Genomic DNA, 16267 nt, shown 5'->3' with positions numbered 1-16267 from the left:
TTTTCTATGTTTCTATGTAAGTACATAGACAGCAGGGGAGTGCATGATAAGGGAGAATACGAAAAGATTAGGAGAGAATTCAAAAAAACAATTAGGAAAACAAAGAGGAACTCTGAGATTAAATTATCAAGGAACATAAAACAAAGGCATATCAATAAAAAAAAAAGATGGTTGGGATGGGAATAGGGCCTTTAAGAAACAGACAGAATAATACCACAGGTAATGATAGAGAGATGGCAGAAATATTAAATAATTATTTTGCTTCAGTATTTACCAGGGTGATAGAACAGGTGGACATTACATTGGATGATGAGATTAATAATGAGATAAGTGCATTTAAAATAAAAAGAGGGGATATATTAAATAAACTCAAAGAGGATAAAACCCTTGGTCCGGATGGATTGCATCCACGCATTTTAAAAGAATCTGGGGAAGAGATAGCAGATCTCTTCTATCTGCACATTTACTACACATTTAATAAACCGTTAGAAAAAGGTGTAGTCCTAGAGGACTAGCAGATAGCTAATCTAATGCCTATATTTAAGAAGGGGGATAGAACATATCTAGGGAATTATAGACCAGTCAGCTTAATCCCTACTAAAAGAGAAAATAGAAGAGCATCTAGAAACCAAAAATATAATAATGAATAGTCAGCATGGATTTCAAAAGGGAAAGTCTTGCTTGACCAACCTCACTGAATTTTTTGAAGAGGTAACAGAGAGAGGAGACAATGGTAATGCAGTAGATGTAATTTATCTAGATTTTCAAAAGGCCTTCGATAAGGTATCACATAAGGTCAGATGAACAAGATCAGAGAATGCGGAGTCAGGGGACAAATGGATAGCTAGCTGTTTTCAAGACAGAAAGCAGAGAATCGAGGTAAAAGGTGGGTAATGGTGTTCCACAAGGATCAGTGCTGGGACCACTGTTGTTCACAATTTATATTAACGATTTATACCTTGGAATCAAAAACACAATTTGTAAATTTGCAGATGACACCAAATTGGGGGAGAATAGTCAATACTGAGGAGGATTGCAACAAATTACAGGAGGACATTAATAAACTTGCAGAATGAGCATATAATTGGCAAATGAAGATCAATACACAGATGTGAGGTATTACATTTTGGGAGGAAGAATAGGGAGGTCACTTATTACTTGGAAGGTGCGGGACTAGGTGGGGTTGAGGAACAAAGGGATCGCGGAGTACAAATACGCAAATCACTAAAAGTTACGACACAGGTATGCAAGGTCATTAAAAAAAGCAAGCCAAGTACTAGGGTTTATTTCTAGAGGTATAGAATTGAAAAGTAGGGAAGTTATGCTAAACCTGTATCAAACCTTGGTTAGACCACACTTAGAGTACTGCATACAATTCTGGTCGCCATATTATAAAAAGGATATAGAGGCACTGGAGAGGGTGCAGAGAAGATTTACAAGGATGATACCAGAAATGCGAGGGTATACATATCAGGAAAGGATGAACAGGCTGGGTCTCTTTCCTCTTGCAAAAAGAAGGCTGAGGGGTGACCTAATAGAGATCTTTAAAATTATGAAAGGTTTTGATAGAGTGGATACAGAGAGAATGTTTCCACTTGTGGAGAAGAGCAAAACTAGAGACCATCAATACCAAGATAGTCACCAAGAAATGAAATAGGGAATTCAGAAGAAATTTCTTTACCTAAAGAGTGGTGAGAATGTGAAACTCGCTAGCACAGGGAGTGGTTGAAGTGAACAGTATAGATGCATTTAAGGGGAGGCTAGACAAGCATATGAGGGAGAAGGGAATATAGGGTTATGCTGATAGATTTAGATGAGGAAAGATGGGAGGAGGCTCAAGTGGAACATACATGATGGCATGGACTTGTTGGGCCAAATGGCTTGTTTCTGCTCCGTATATCCTATGTAATCCTATGTACCTCACTCCCATCACCACTGGAATTATTATCCACATAAATGCCACCTCTAGACTAAACTGTTTTGCCATCTTCCTTATTCGGATGGTTTCTTAGAACAATACATTGTGGAACCAACCAGGGAGCAGTCTATTTTTAGATCTGGTAATGTGTAATGAGATCGGATTAATTAATGATCTCAGAGTAAAGGATCCTCTAGGGAGGAGTGATCATAGCATGTTAGAATTTCAAATTCAGTTTGAGGGTGAGAAACTTGGGTCTCCAACTAGTGTGCTGAACTTAAATAAAGACAATTACAAAGGTAGGAAGATAGAGTTGGCTAAAGTAAATTGGGAAAATAGATTAAAGGGTAAGACGGTCATCATCATAGGCAGTCCCTTGAAATCGAGGAAGACTTGCTTCCACTCCAAAAGTGAGCTCTTAGGTGACTGAACAGTCCAATACTGGAATTACCGTCTCTGTCAGTTGGGACAGACAGTCGTTGTAGGAAAGGGTGGGTGGGGTAGAATAGCAGTGGCAGACATTTAAGGAGATATTTCATAACTTTCAGCAAAGATATATTCCAGTGAGAAAGAAACATAGAAACTAGGTGCAGGAGTAGGCCATGTGGCCCTTCGAGCCTGCACCGCCATTCAATGAGTTCATGGCTGAACATGCAACTTCAGTACACCATTCCTGCTTTCTCGCCATACCCCTTGATCCCCCTAGTAGTAAGGACTACATCTAACTCCTTTTTGAATATATTTAGTGAATTGGCCTCAACAACTTCCTGTGGTAGAGAATTCCACAGGTTCACCACTCTCTGGGTGAAGAAGTTTCTCCTCATCTCGGTCCTAAATGGCTTACCCCTTGTCCTTAGACTGTGACCCCTGGTTCTGGACTGTCCCAACATTGGGAACATTCTTCCTGCATCTAACCTGTCTAAACCCGTCAGAATTTTAAACGTTTCTATGAGATCCCTTCTCATTCTTCTAAACTCCAGTGAATACTAGCCCAGTTGATCCAGTCTTTCTTGATATGTCAGTCCCGCCATCCCGGGAATCAGTCTGGTCTAAGAGACTCTAAGAGAAGATGCACCATCCGTGGCTAACTAAGAAAGTTAAGGATGGTATCAAATTGAAAACAAAGGCATACAATGATGCGAAGATTAGTGGTAAGCTAGAAGATTGGTAAAGTCTTAGAAACCAGCAAAGGACAAGTAAAAAAAATGAGAGAGAGAAGGTAGATTATGAGAGTAAACGAGCAAGAAATATAAAAACAGACAGTAAGAGCTTCTACTGGTATATAAAAAGAGAGCAGCTTGGTCCCTTAGAGGATGAGACTGGGGAATTAATAATGGGAAACAGGGAAATGGCAAAGACATTGAACAACTATTTTGTATCGGTCTTCATGGTAGAAGACACTAAAAGCATCCCAATAAGAAGATAATCAAGGGGCTATAGGGAAGGGGGAACTTAAAATAATCACTATCACGAGAGAAAAAGTACCAAGCAAATGAATGGGACTAAGGGTGGACAAGTCCCCTGGACCTGATGGCCTGCATCCTAGGGTCTTAAAAGAAGTGGCTTCAGAGATAGTGGATGCATTGGTTGTAACCTACCAAAATTCCCTGGATTCTGGGGAGGCTCCAGCGGATTGGAAAACCGCAAATGTAACACCCCTATTCAAGAAAGGAGGGAGACAGAAAGCAGGAAACTATAGACCAGTTTGCCTAACATCTGTTATTGGGAAAATGCTGGAGTCCATTATTAAGGAAGTAGAAGCAGGACATTTAGAAAATCATAATACAGTTAAACAGAGTCAGTATGGTTTTATGAAAGGGAAAGCATGTTTGACAAATTTTCTAGAGTTCTTTGAGGATGTAACGAGCAGGTTGGATAAAGGGGAACCAGTAGATATGTTTTTGGATTTCCAGAAGGCATTCAATAAGGTACCACATAAAATGTTACTGTACAAGATAAGAGCTCACAGGGTTGGGGGTAATATATTAGCATGGATAGCGGATTGGCTAACTAACAGAAAACAGAGAGTCGGGATAAATGGGTCATTTGCAGATTGCCAAACTAACTAGGCAACTATTTACAATTTATATTAATGACTTGAATGAAGGAACTGAGTGTAATGTTGCCAAATTTGCTGATGACACAAATATAGGTGGGAAAGCAAGTTGTGAAGAGGGCAAATAATCTGCAAAGGGATATAGATAGGCTATGTGAGTGGGGAAAAATTTGGCAGATTGAGTATAATGTGGGAAAATGTGAGGTTATCCACTTTGGTAGGAAGAATAAAAAAGGAATTAATTATTTTTTTGGAAAGAGACGACAAAGTGCTGCGATACAGAGGGATCTGGGGGTCCTTGTGCATGAAACACAAAGTTAGCATGCAGATACAGCAAGTAATTAGGAAGACAAATTGAATGTTGGCCTTATTGCAAGGGGGATGGAATATAAAAGTAGTTCAGTCTTGTTACAACTGTTGGTGAGACCACAATTGGAGTACTGCGTACAGTTTTGGTCTCCTTATTTAAGGAGGGATATACTTGCATTGGAGGCAGTTCACAGAACGTTCACGAGGTTGATTCCTGAAATGAAGGGGTTATCTAATGAAGAAAGGTTGAGCAGGTTGGGCCTATACTCATTGAAGGTCAGAAGAGTTTGAAACATATAAGATAATGAGGGGGCTCGACAAGGTGGATGCAGAAAGGATATTTCCACTCATAAGGGAAACTAAAACTAAGGGACATAGTCTCAGAATAAGGGGTCGCCCATTTAAAACGGAGATGAGGAGGAATTTCTTCTCTCAGAGGGTCGTGAACTTTGGAATTCTCTACCCCAGAGAGCTGTTGAGGCTGGGTCATTGAATATATTTAAGGTAGAGATAGACAGAAAACAGCAGGGGAGTCAAAGGTTATGGGAAGCGGGCAGGAAAGCAGAGTTGAGGCCAAGATCAGATCAGCCATGATCTTATTGAATGGCAGAGCTGGCTCGAGGGACCAAATGGCCTACTCCTGCTCCTATTTATGTTATGTTCTTGCCGCTCTCCATAAACTCAAAATTGTCCAAAGCTCTGCCACCCACATCTTGCCCTATTCACCCATCACAACTGTCCTCGTTTACCAATACTGGCCCCATTCCATAACATTAGATTTATAATCCCTGACCTCAGCTACAATTCCCTCAATGGCCTTACCTAAGCCTCCCTTTGCCACTTTCTCCAGCCTTATATCCCCCTCTGGCCCTTTGCCTCCAGCCTTTTGTCCAACTCCTCCCCACTTCGGCCTCATGTACAACTCCTCAAATTGTTCTGCTTCTCTATGACGCTCTTCAATTTGAAAAGTGAGTCACAGTGCATAGATGAGGAACAGCAAGTGGTGTACTGTCCGCCCTCTCCTTCAAATCTATCGTCATCACCCCTCTCCTCAAAAAACCAACCCTTGACCCCACTGTGCTTGCAAGGTACCACCCCATCTCCAACCTCCCTTTCCTCTCCAAAGTACTTGAACCTGTTGTTGCCTCCCAAATCCGTGCCCATATTTCCCAGAACTCCATGTTCGAATCACTTCAATCATGGTTTCCGCCCCGCCACGGTACCGAAACGGCTCTTATCAAAGTCACAAATGACATCTTTTGCGACTGTGACAAAGGTAAACTATCCCTCTTCATCCTTCTCGACCTGTCTGTAGCCTTTGACACGATTTACCACTCCATTCTCCTCCAACGCCTCTCCAGCATCATCCAGCTGGGCGGAACTGCACTCGCCTGGTTCCATTCTTATCTACCTAAATATAGCCAGAAAACCACCTACAATGGCTTCTTTTCTCACTCCCGCATCGTTATCTCTGGTGTCTTCCAAGGATCTATCCTTGGCCCTCTCCTATTTCTCATCTATATGCTGCCCCTTGGCGACATCATCCGAAAACACAACGTCTGTTTCCACATGTACGCTGACGACACCCAGCTCTACCTCACCACCACTTCTCTTGACCCCTCCGCGGTCTCTAAATTGTCAGACTGCTGTCCAACATCCAGTACTGGATGAGCAGAAATGTTCTCCAATTAAATATTGGGAAGACCGAAGCCATTGTCTTTGGTCCCCGCCACAAACTGCGTTCCCTAGCTCCCGATTCCAACCCTTTCCCTAGTGTTCGCAACCTAGGAATCATATTTGACCCTGAAATGAGCTTCCAGCCACATATCTGTGGCATAACTAAAACAAGCCTATTTCCACCTCAGTAACATCGCCCGTCTCCGCCCCTGCCTCAGCTCATCTGCTGCTGAAACCCTCATCCATGTCTTTGTTACCTCTAGACTTGATTACTCCAACGCACTCCTGGCTGGCCTGCCACATTCTACCTTATGTAAACTTGGGGTCATTCAAAACTCAGCAGCTCATGTCCTAACTCACACCGAGTCCCATTCACCCATCACCCCTATGCTCAGTGACCTACATTGGCTCAAAATTCTCATCCTTGTTTACAAATCCCTCCATGACCTCGCCCCTCCCTATCTCTGTAATCTCCTTCAGCATCACAACCACCCCCCCCCCCCACGCCGAGATATCTGTGCCCCTCAAATTCTACCCTCTTGAGCATCCATGATTATAACTGCTCAACCATCGGTGGCCGTGTCTTCAAATGCCTGGGCCCCAAACTCTGGAACCCCCTCCCTAAACCTCTCCACCTCTCTTTCTTCCTTTAAGATGCTCCTTAAACCCTACCTCTTTAGCCAAGCTTTTGGTCACCTGCCATAATTTCTTATGTGGCTTGGTGTCACTTTTTTTTTGCCTTATAACATTCCTGTGAAGCGCCTTGGAATGTTTTACTATGTGAAAGGCGCTATATAAGTTGTTGTTGTGGCAAAACTGGAGCAGGAACTGAATGCCTGGTTCGGCACCAAGTGTGTCACCTCAGTAATTGCCAGGTGTATGCTAGGGCCTGCAGACATAATTGGTAGCATAAATGGTGAGTGTGGGCAGTCTGCTTCTGGTATCTGCTAATCTTCCTGGCATGCCTTCTTTTAACTTGTACCATTTCAATCACATATTTAAAACTAACCCTCATTGTTAATTCGAAGTTGATTCGGTGACTGCCGTGGGGCTCTGTAGCTTGTATTTGGATGCCTTGTCATTCCTGTGAATGTTTGTGTTGTAAGCGTGCTTTATATGTCCCTGTTTTACATTTCTTGTTAATGTGCGCTGGTCCTGTAAATATTTCAATTCTAATCAGCTTTCTGGTGATGTTGCAGATATTCTGCTTTAAAAAAAAATCAACATGAACATTCCTTAGCTGTTCAGAGTGTGTGGGGAAAACAAAACAATGAATTAAATACATTAAAAATACTAAAAAACTAGCACTAAAAGTCATTGGAAAATTAAAATATAGCCCTTTAAGAGCTCACAACACATGAAGCTTTCCTTTTCATCTACTGCAGTTGGGCAGATAAAATGCACAGCATGATCCAAAGGACCTGTGCTTTATTAACACATTTTAATTGATTACTCTCCACCCACCCTTTCCTTCAACCATTGCCCCACTTGTAATTCTGTAATTCCCGTATTGGACTGTACAGTCACCTGAGAACTCACTTTTAGAGTGGAAGCAAGTCTTCCTCGATTTTGAGAGATTGCCAATGATGATGATGATTTGATTATAATATTTAAATTAAGCTCTTGCACATTTTGTGTTAGAGAATTTTAGGCTAATCAGAAAATTGTATGCGTTGCAAATCAGGTGGTGATGCTGCAAAAAAAAGAGATTCCCTGCCTAATTTTCCAGTGCCCAATTGGGACCAAGCCAACAGATGGAAAATATAAGCTAGCCTATCTACAGCCTGTTAAATAGGGCTACAATACTTCAATAGACAACAACTTTTATTTATATAGCATCTTTAACGCGATATAAGACAAAACAAATAAATTTGACACCGAGCCACATAAGAAGAAATTACAGCAGATGACCAAAAGCTTGGTCAAAGAGGTAGGTTTTAAGGAATGTTTTAAAAGGAGAAAAGCAAGGTAGAGAGGTTTAGGCAGGGAATTCCAGAGCTAAGGGCCTAGGCAGCTGAAGGCATGGCCACCAATGATTGACCAGTTATAATCAGGGATGTTCAAAGGAAGCATTTGAGGAGCGCAGACATCTTGTGGGGTTGAGAGGCTGAAAGAGATCACAGAGATAGAGAGGGGTGAGGCTATGGAGGGATTTGTAAACAAGGATGAGAATTTTGAACTCGAGGCATTGCTTAACTGGGAGCCAATTTAGGTCAGTGAGCACAGGGGTGATGGGTGATTGGGACTTGGTGCGAGTTTGGATATGGGCTACTGCGTTTTGGAGAACCTCATGTTTACGCATGGGGGACAGTACCCGAGGAGAGAGAACCGTTAACAATGTCGGCTAACACGGGAGCCAGAAAAGGACGTTGGGTGGTCAGCAGTTTTGTGGGAATAAGGTCAAGGGAGCAGCATGTGGGTCTCATGGACAAGATAAGCGTGGACAAGAAGAGGGGAGATCGGAGAGAAACTGGAGAAAATTGCGAGTTTAGGGCTAGGGCAGGGAGAACCTCAGAGTAAGTTTGGCCTGGTGAACTAGAGGAACCTCAGAGTAAGTTTGGCCTGGTGAACTAAAGGAAGGAAGGGAACTGACAGAAGCAGCTGATTGGATGGCCTCAATCTTTGAGACAATGAAGTCCATGAGCTCCTCACACTTGTTGCTGGAGGTGAGTAAGGTGGAGACAGAAATAAGGTGCACCAGTCAACTGTGAAAATTTAAGCCTAGTTTTCTTGAGGATTCTCCCATGTCAGCTTTTCCAGCCATCATCATCTTGTTTGTTTCAGTATAGATCAGATTATGAGCTAAATATTTTAAGAAAGAGTTTACAGTCGTTATATCGAGGTAGGGGTGAGGGTAAACATATCATGATCTATCTGCCTCACGAGTTATGGACTGACCTTTCCCAGCAGACATGTCCATGCTCCAGTTGATTCACTCACTTTACAATTCTTTCTATATCCACTTGCTGATGTAAACTATCTGTGGGCCACTTCTTGGCTTTCAGATTGGGATTTTACCAAGCTGTAAGGGTCGTGATGTGACAGAGGAAATCAGCTTCACATTGAGTCGCTAAGCTGACTCATATACATTTCCATCAGATTTTGCAGATATGATACAATATTTATCCCTTAGACAACAATGAAGAACTCATTGTAATGTTATCTAAAGTAAATGTTTATATAGTATGCGACCACATTGCTATGCTTAAAGTACTCCTATAGTTAATGAGTTAAGTCTGATACACTAATACAGAAAACAAGCATCTGTATATATAGTTTGATTGATTTCAAGCTAAATTGACAGAATATTGGGCCCAAGTTTCCACACGATAAAAAACGGGCGACCCTCCGAGCTGGGTGCCCGTTTATCGCGCCTAAAAAACCCCATGATTCTGGAGCGTTCTGCAACTCCTTGTCTGCCTGGGGCGGCGCCCAGGGGGGCGGAGCCTACACTCGCGCCGATTTTGTAAGTGGGAGGGGGCGGGTACCATTTAAATTAGTTTTTTTCCTGCCGGCAACGCTGCGCGTGCGCGTTTGAGCGTTCGCGCATGCTCAGTGTGAAAAAAACATTGGCACTCGGCCATTTTTGTAGTTCTTTGTAGCTGTTTAATTTTTGAACATTTTTTTAATAAAAGCACATTGCCATCAGCACATCAGCACTTGCAGCCTTCTCACTGTCTCCTCCCCCCCCCCTCCCCCGCAGGAAGAACGGGCGCCTCCTCCCCCCCCGCGGGAAGAACGGGCGCCTCCTCCTCCCCCCCCCCCGCGGGAAAGAACGGGCGCCTCCTCCTCCCCCCCCCCCCCCGCGGGAAGAACGGGCGCCTCCTCCCCCCCCCCCCCCGCGGGAAAGAACGGGCGCCTCCTCCCCCTCCCCCCCGCGGGAAGAACGGGCGCCTCCTCCCCCCCCCCCCCCCGCGGGAAAGAACGGGCGCCTCCTCCTCCCCCCCCCCCCCCCCCGCGGGAAGAACGGGCGCCTCCTCCCCCCCCCCCCCCCCGCGGGAAGAACGGGCGCCTCCTCCCCCTCCCCCCCCCGCGGGAAGAACGGGCGCCTCCTCCCCCCCCCCCCCCCCCGCGGGAAGAACGGGCGCCTCCTCCCCCCCCCCCCCCCGCGGGAAAGAACGGGCGCCTCCTCCCCCCCCCCCCCCCGCGGGAAGAACGGGCGCCTCCTCCCCCCCCCCCCCCGCGGGAAGAACGGGCGCCTCCTCCCCCCCCCCCCCCCCCGCGGGAAAGAACGGGCGCCTCCTCCCCCCCCCCCCCCCGCGGGAAAGAACGGGCGTCTCCTCCCCCCCCCCCCCCCCGCGGGAAGAACGGGCGCCTCCTCCTCCTCCTCCCCCCCGCGGGAAGAACGGGCGCCTCCTCCTCCCCCCCGCGGGAAGAACGGGCGCCTCCTCCTCCCCCTCCCCCCCCCCGCGGGAAGAACGGGCGCCTCTGGCTGACTGCAGAATTCTCCGTGCCTGAAGCACTTTCACACAGGTAGGAAGATGGTTTATTTAATCTTTTCTTGGCTTATAAATGTTTATTCAGGTTGGATTTATTTGTATAATATTTGTATAAGTATAAATAAGGATTTATTATAGAATTTAATGACTTCCCTTCCCCCCCCCTCCCCCCACCTCGTTCTGGACGCCTAATTTGTAACCTGCGACTGATTTTTTAATGTGTAGACAAGGTTTTTTCAGTTCTACAAAAATCTTCACTTGCTCCATTCTAACTTAGTTTGGAGTACATTTTCACTGTGGAAACTTTGAAATCAGGCGTCAGTGGCTGGACACGCCCCCTTTTGAAGAAAAAATTCTGTTCCAAAGTAGAACTGTTCTACCTGACTAGAACTGCAGAAAAAAAAATGTGGAGAATTGCGATTTCTAAGATAGTCCGTTCTCCACCAGTTGCTCCTAAAAATCAGGTGCAAATCATGTGGAAACTTGGGCCCAGAGAGTTATTTCGTTGTGGGAGCCTTATGTCCCTCCAGCTTGCAAGTATTGGTAACTATTTAGGTTTAATTGCTTTTTAGTCTCAGTAACTTAAAAAAAGAGGCTAGCGGATGTTTCCATAGGATAAATGGGTTGATTAATGACCGCGACAGGCCGGAACACCGCACCGCCATAGTTGCCCGGGAACTTAGAAGCTTTGATAGCAACATTGCAGCCCTAAGTGAGACCTGGCGGGCAGGGGAAGGCCAGCTTAAGGAACAAGGTGGAGGTTACACCTTTTTCTGGAAAGGTAAACCAGAGGAAGAACGCCGCCTTCACGGAGTCGGCTTCGCCATCAAAAACGAGCTGGTCGACCGCCTGAAAGACTCCCCCTGCGGGACTAACGAACGCCTCATGACACTTCGACTCACCCTATCCCGGAACCAGTGCGCCACAGTCATCACGCCCCAACACTCGATGCAACAGATGAGGCCAAAGAGGGTTTTTACTCCAACCTCGAAAAATCCCTGACCTGCGTCCCCGCGGACGACAAACTGATCCTCCTCGGCGACTTCCAACGCCAGGGTCGGCAGGGACACAGACCTCTGGGGAGGCGTGATTGGCAGAGAGGATTTAGAGAAAGCCAACCCCAGCGGTACCCTACTCCTGACAAAATGTCTAGAGCAGGAACTTGTCATCACCAACACCTTGTTCCACCAGAGAAATAAATACAAGGCATCATGGTAACACCCTCGCTCCAAGCACTGGCACCTGCTCGACTATGTCATTGTCCGAGCCAGGGATCGCAAGAATGTGCGCATCACCCATGTCATGACAGGAGCTGACGACTGCTGGACAGACCACCGCCTAATCCAATATCGACATCAAAATAGCCCCAAACCGGAGGGGACAGCCGAAGCAATGTCACAAAAAAGTCAATGGCGGGGCACTTAAGGACCCATCTATGAGAGCCCTTTACAGTCAGCGCCTCACAGCTAATCTGGCGTGCCTTGAGGACCCCGAGATGCAGAATGCCCACAGCGCTTGGTCTGCCCTCCAGGCCTCCATAACCAGTGTCTGTAAGGAAACGTTCGGTCACTTAACCAGGAAACACCAGGACTGGTTTGATGAGAATGATCAGGAGATTCAAAAACTAATAGACTGCAAGTGCAGGGCATTTCTGAGCCTTAAACAGCAACCCAACTCGGGAGCAGCAAAGCAGCATTACAGACGGCTAAAGGCTAAGGTCCAAAAAAAACCTGGGACCTAAAGAACAGGTGATGGATGGAGAAAGCACAGGAGATACAGCAGCTGGCCGACAGCTATGATGTGTGAGGATTCTTCACCGCAAAAGTGAAGTCAAGGTCACCTACGGACCAAACTCCCAAGGCCCCACCCCACTCCTGGCCAAGAACAGGGAAACACTCATCAAGGACACCGAGGCAGTCAGGGCCCGCTGGAAGGAACACTTCGAAGATCTCCTCAACTGAGACTCTGCCTTTGACTCGAGTGTTCTCGACTCCATTCCGCAGCATGCTACCCGCCATCACCTCAGTGAGACCCCAACACTGCACGAGGTAGAAAAGGTCATAAGACAGCTAAAAAACAACAAGGCTACGGGAGTTGATGGAATCCCTGCTGAGGCACTACTGGCGTGAACACACAACTTCATCTCTCTCATCTGGAGGGAGAAGAGCATGCCAGGAGAACATAGAGATGCAGTGATCATGACCATCTTTAAAAAAGGGGACAAGTCCGACTGCGACAACTACAGAGGAATCTCCCTGCTATCAGCCACTGGGAAAGTCATTGCTACAGTCCTCCTCAACTGTCTTCTCCCCGTGGCCGAGGAACTCCTCCCAGAGTCACAGTGCGGATTTCGTCCCCTCCGGGGCACAACGGACATGATCTTTTCAGCGCGACAGCTGCAGGAAAAATGCAGGGAACAGCGCCAGCCCTTATACATGGCCGCCTTCGACCTTCCAAAGGCCTTTGACACTGTCAACCGCGAGGGTCTATGGAGCGTCCTCCTCCGTTTCGGATACCCCCAAAAGTACGTCACCATCCTCGTCTGCTCCACGATGACATGCAAGCCGTGATCCTTACCAACGGATCCAATCCACGTCCGGACCAGGGTCAAGCAGGGCTGAGTCATTGCCCAACCCTCTTCTCAATCTTCCTCACTGCCATGCTCCACCTCACAGTTGATAAGCTCCCCGCTTGATTGGAGCTAAACTACAGAACCAGTGGGAAGCTGTTCAACCTTCGCCATCTCCAGGCCAGGTCCAAGACCACTCCAAACTCTGTCATCGAGCTACAGTACGCGGACAACGCCCGTGTCTGTGCCCACACAGAGGCTGAACTCCAGGACATAGTCGATGTATTTACCGAGGTGTATGAAAGCATGGGCCTTACGCTAAACATTCGTAAGACAAAGATCCTCCACCAGCCTGTCCTTGCCGCACAGCACTGCCCCCAAACATCAAGATCCATGGCTTGGCCCTGGACCACTTCCCCTATCTCGGGAGCCTCCTATTAACAAGAGCAGGCATCGACAACGAGATCCAACACTGCCTCCAATGCGCCAGTGCAGCCTTCAGCCACCTGAGGAAAAGAGTGTTTGAAGACCAGTCCCTCAAAACTGTCACCAAGCTCATGGTCTACAAGGCCATAGTAATACCCGCCCTCCTGTATGGCTCAGAGACGTGGACCATGTACAGTAGACACCTCAAGTCGCTGGAGAAATACCACCAACGATGTCTCAGCAAGATCCTGCAAATCCCATGGGAGGACAGACGCACAAACATTAGCGTCCTCATCCAGGCCAACATCCCCAGCATTGAAGCACTGACCACACTTGATCAGCTCCGCTGGGCAGGCCACATAGTCCGCATGGCAGACACGAGACTCCCAAAGCAAGCGCTCTACTCGGAACTCGTTCACGGCAAACGAGCCAAAGGCGGGCAGAGGAAACGTTACAAGGACACCTTCAAAGCCTCCCTGATAAAGTGCGACATCCCCACTGACACCTGGGAGTCCTTGGCCACAGACCGCCCTAAGTGGAGGAAGTGCATCCGGGAGGGTGCTGAGTTCCTTGAGTATCGTCGCCGAGAGCACGCAGAAATCAAGCGCAGGCAGTGGAAGGAGTGTGCGGCAAACCAGGCTCCCTTTCCCTCAATGACTATCTGTCCGACCTGTGACAGAGACTGTGGTTCTCATATTGGACTATACAGCCACCTCAGGACTCATTTTAAGAGTGGAAGCAAGTCTTCATCGATTCCGAGGGACTGCCCATGATGATGATGATTAATGAAAAGGAATTAAATTAATACTTGCTGTAACATTTATTATGTTTGGGTTTTTAGTAGCATTTAAAATATGTAGTAACTAGACTGTGTACCTAATGCATCTTTAACATGTAGTTGTGTTGTAGGCTGCAGTCTCAGCACGCATCACTTTTTATACTCAATCTAAGTGAGGAAAGAGCATCAATTATGATCCTTAGAATACCAGCAGGACTAAGAAAATTCCTTGTTGCTCTTGTACAATTCCACCTGGGCTGTTTGGCATTTGCCCTGAAGTGCACCCACATGCACTTCTGGGTAGGGGTCACTACACAGTAATCAGAAGCAGGAACCCTGATTAACTCATGGGTATTGAGGTTCATTGCATCACCCTAGCACTGATGGAACCTGGGACACATCCAGTCATTGGGGCTGCCCTAGTTGACATGTTTATTTATATGAAGTCTGCAGCCCCAACACCTTCCTAACCACAAGCTGATCCACTCATCCCCTACTGCGCCCCAGGCAAATCACAAATATATTTTTTGCTTGTTCTTTTCAAACTACCGTACAATTACATTTTATGCATTGAATGTCTTAGTTGTTTTCCAGCAATTCTATTAAATTAAAAATGAGGTAGACTTTACCAAAATGTATTACTAGACTATTTCCTTAAACAAAATGGACTGAACCAATTTAACAGTGAGTAAAATGTTATGGCGATTTTGTCATCAAGTGGAGTCCACTTCCTGTTTTGCACAGCTGAACAGCCTGATGCAAACCAAACTGGTTACAGTAAACAAAATCTGGTACTAAACTGGTTTCTTCTTTCCTAGAAACAGGAAGTTCTACAAAATGTGCCTTAAAGCAACATTTGTTGCTGTTTGATTTCACTGCTTCAAACCACACATCCAATGCAACAGTTACTTTATGTGCTACATATTTACTCATGTAAAAATGAAAATCACTAGCATGACCGTCTGTTTTTCAGAGGGTAGCTTGCTGGAGACTAAAATGTGAAGCTTTCGTAAAGCACTTGTTTACTGGAGCAGCAACTCTAACCACTGGTGAAATTCTAAGAATCCAGCAGATGTGGGAAGTGGTGCAGCAAATAAAGACCTATTTGCTGAAAACTATACTTAAAATAGCCCTTTTTTTCTCTCCCCTTTCAGCCTCCTGTTATGTCATAAGACCAGAGAACCGCCAAATAATCAGCTGGATGTCAGTCTGCTGCAACACAAGAAACTTTACATTTTTAATTGATTAGTTTTGTACATATTTTTGATATTAAATGACTATATACAGATATATTGTGAAGATATTATAAAAGATGTGACCATCTAGTATACCCTTGCCATCAAGGGATAGTTTGAGCTTAAATACTATAGTGATCCTCATGTACCAACAGATGTGTAAGTGCATGTTTTCAGTAGGACATAAATAAATATGCTCTCGTCATGGTCAGACTGACCTAGTAGTGTTTCCTGAAGTGATGTACGTTATTTTATAAAAAATATTTCTTTATGCTTCTCTGTCCCACATCATTCCAGTTGATAACAGTAGATGATACCTAGTTTAAAAGGAGCCGATTTTGCTGAGTGCATATTAGCAAATATGAGCAGCAATATTCCATTACAAAGATGGTAGCAGAACAGTGCATACAAATCTTTTATAATATCTTTAGCATTTGTGACATTTAACCTTGATTTCAGACAACTCGACATCAGCCTTCTTCAGTATTTTGATTCTGTACTGGAGATATTTGTATAAAACTATACCAATGTAAATTATTTCATATTTATCTTAATTGAAACTCAGCTAATGTGAACCTTGAGATGATATCAATTCAAAATGTATGCAAAAATTGAGAACTATTTTAATGTTTACATTAAAATTTATTTTCCTACAAGCTCTCGAAGTGCGTGAATAAGCAGCCTCATTCTTGTGTGTAACATGATGTAAAATGTACTCTGATCTGGAATATTTTAGCATTTTTAATTTTGCTTTTCCAGTGGGAATATGTCCTGCTGAAGAGAGCACCGAGAGTGACTAAAGATGTTTGTTATTCTGGTGCCCCCATTTTATATGCAGACATTTCCCAAATTATTTTCCC

General features: G+C 45.3%; 1 protein-coding gene across 4 annotated transcripts in view; it reads left to right on the top strand.

Annotated features, from left to right (window-relative positions):
* Positions 1-15441, top strand: part of sdccag8 (SHH signaling and ciliogenesis regulator sdccag8) — a 505046-nt gene extending 489605 nt beyond the window's left edge. For 3 of the 4 annotated variants that reach the window (XR_011594991.1, XR_011594990.1, XR_011594989.1), the window contains one exon: positions 15327-15400. Coding sequence is in view for 1 of the 4 variants with exons in the window: in XM_070889222.1 (XP_070745323.1) it covers positions 15327-15344 (18 nt within the window). In the remaining 3 variants the exon portion in view is untranslated. Of the gene's footprint in view, positions 1-15326 lie in introns of all 4 variants that reach the window. The other variant, XM_070889222.1, reaches the window with a different exon arrangement.
* The last annotated feature ends 826 nt before the right edge of the window (positions 15442-16267 follow it).

This window comes from Pristiophorus japonicus, chromosome 9, assembly GCF_044704955.1.
Source record: "Pristiophorus japonicus isolate sPriJap1 chromosome 9, sPriJap1.hap1, whole genome shotgun sequence".
Lineage (NCBI taxonomy): Eukaryota > Metazoa > Chordata > Chondrichthyes > Pristiophoridae > Pristiophorus > Pristiophorus japonicus.
Note: the sequence above shows the minus strand (reverse complement) of the source record. Positions and strands in the feature narration are given on the sequence as shown.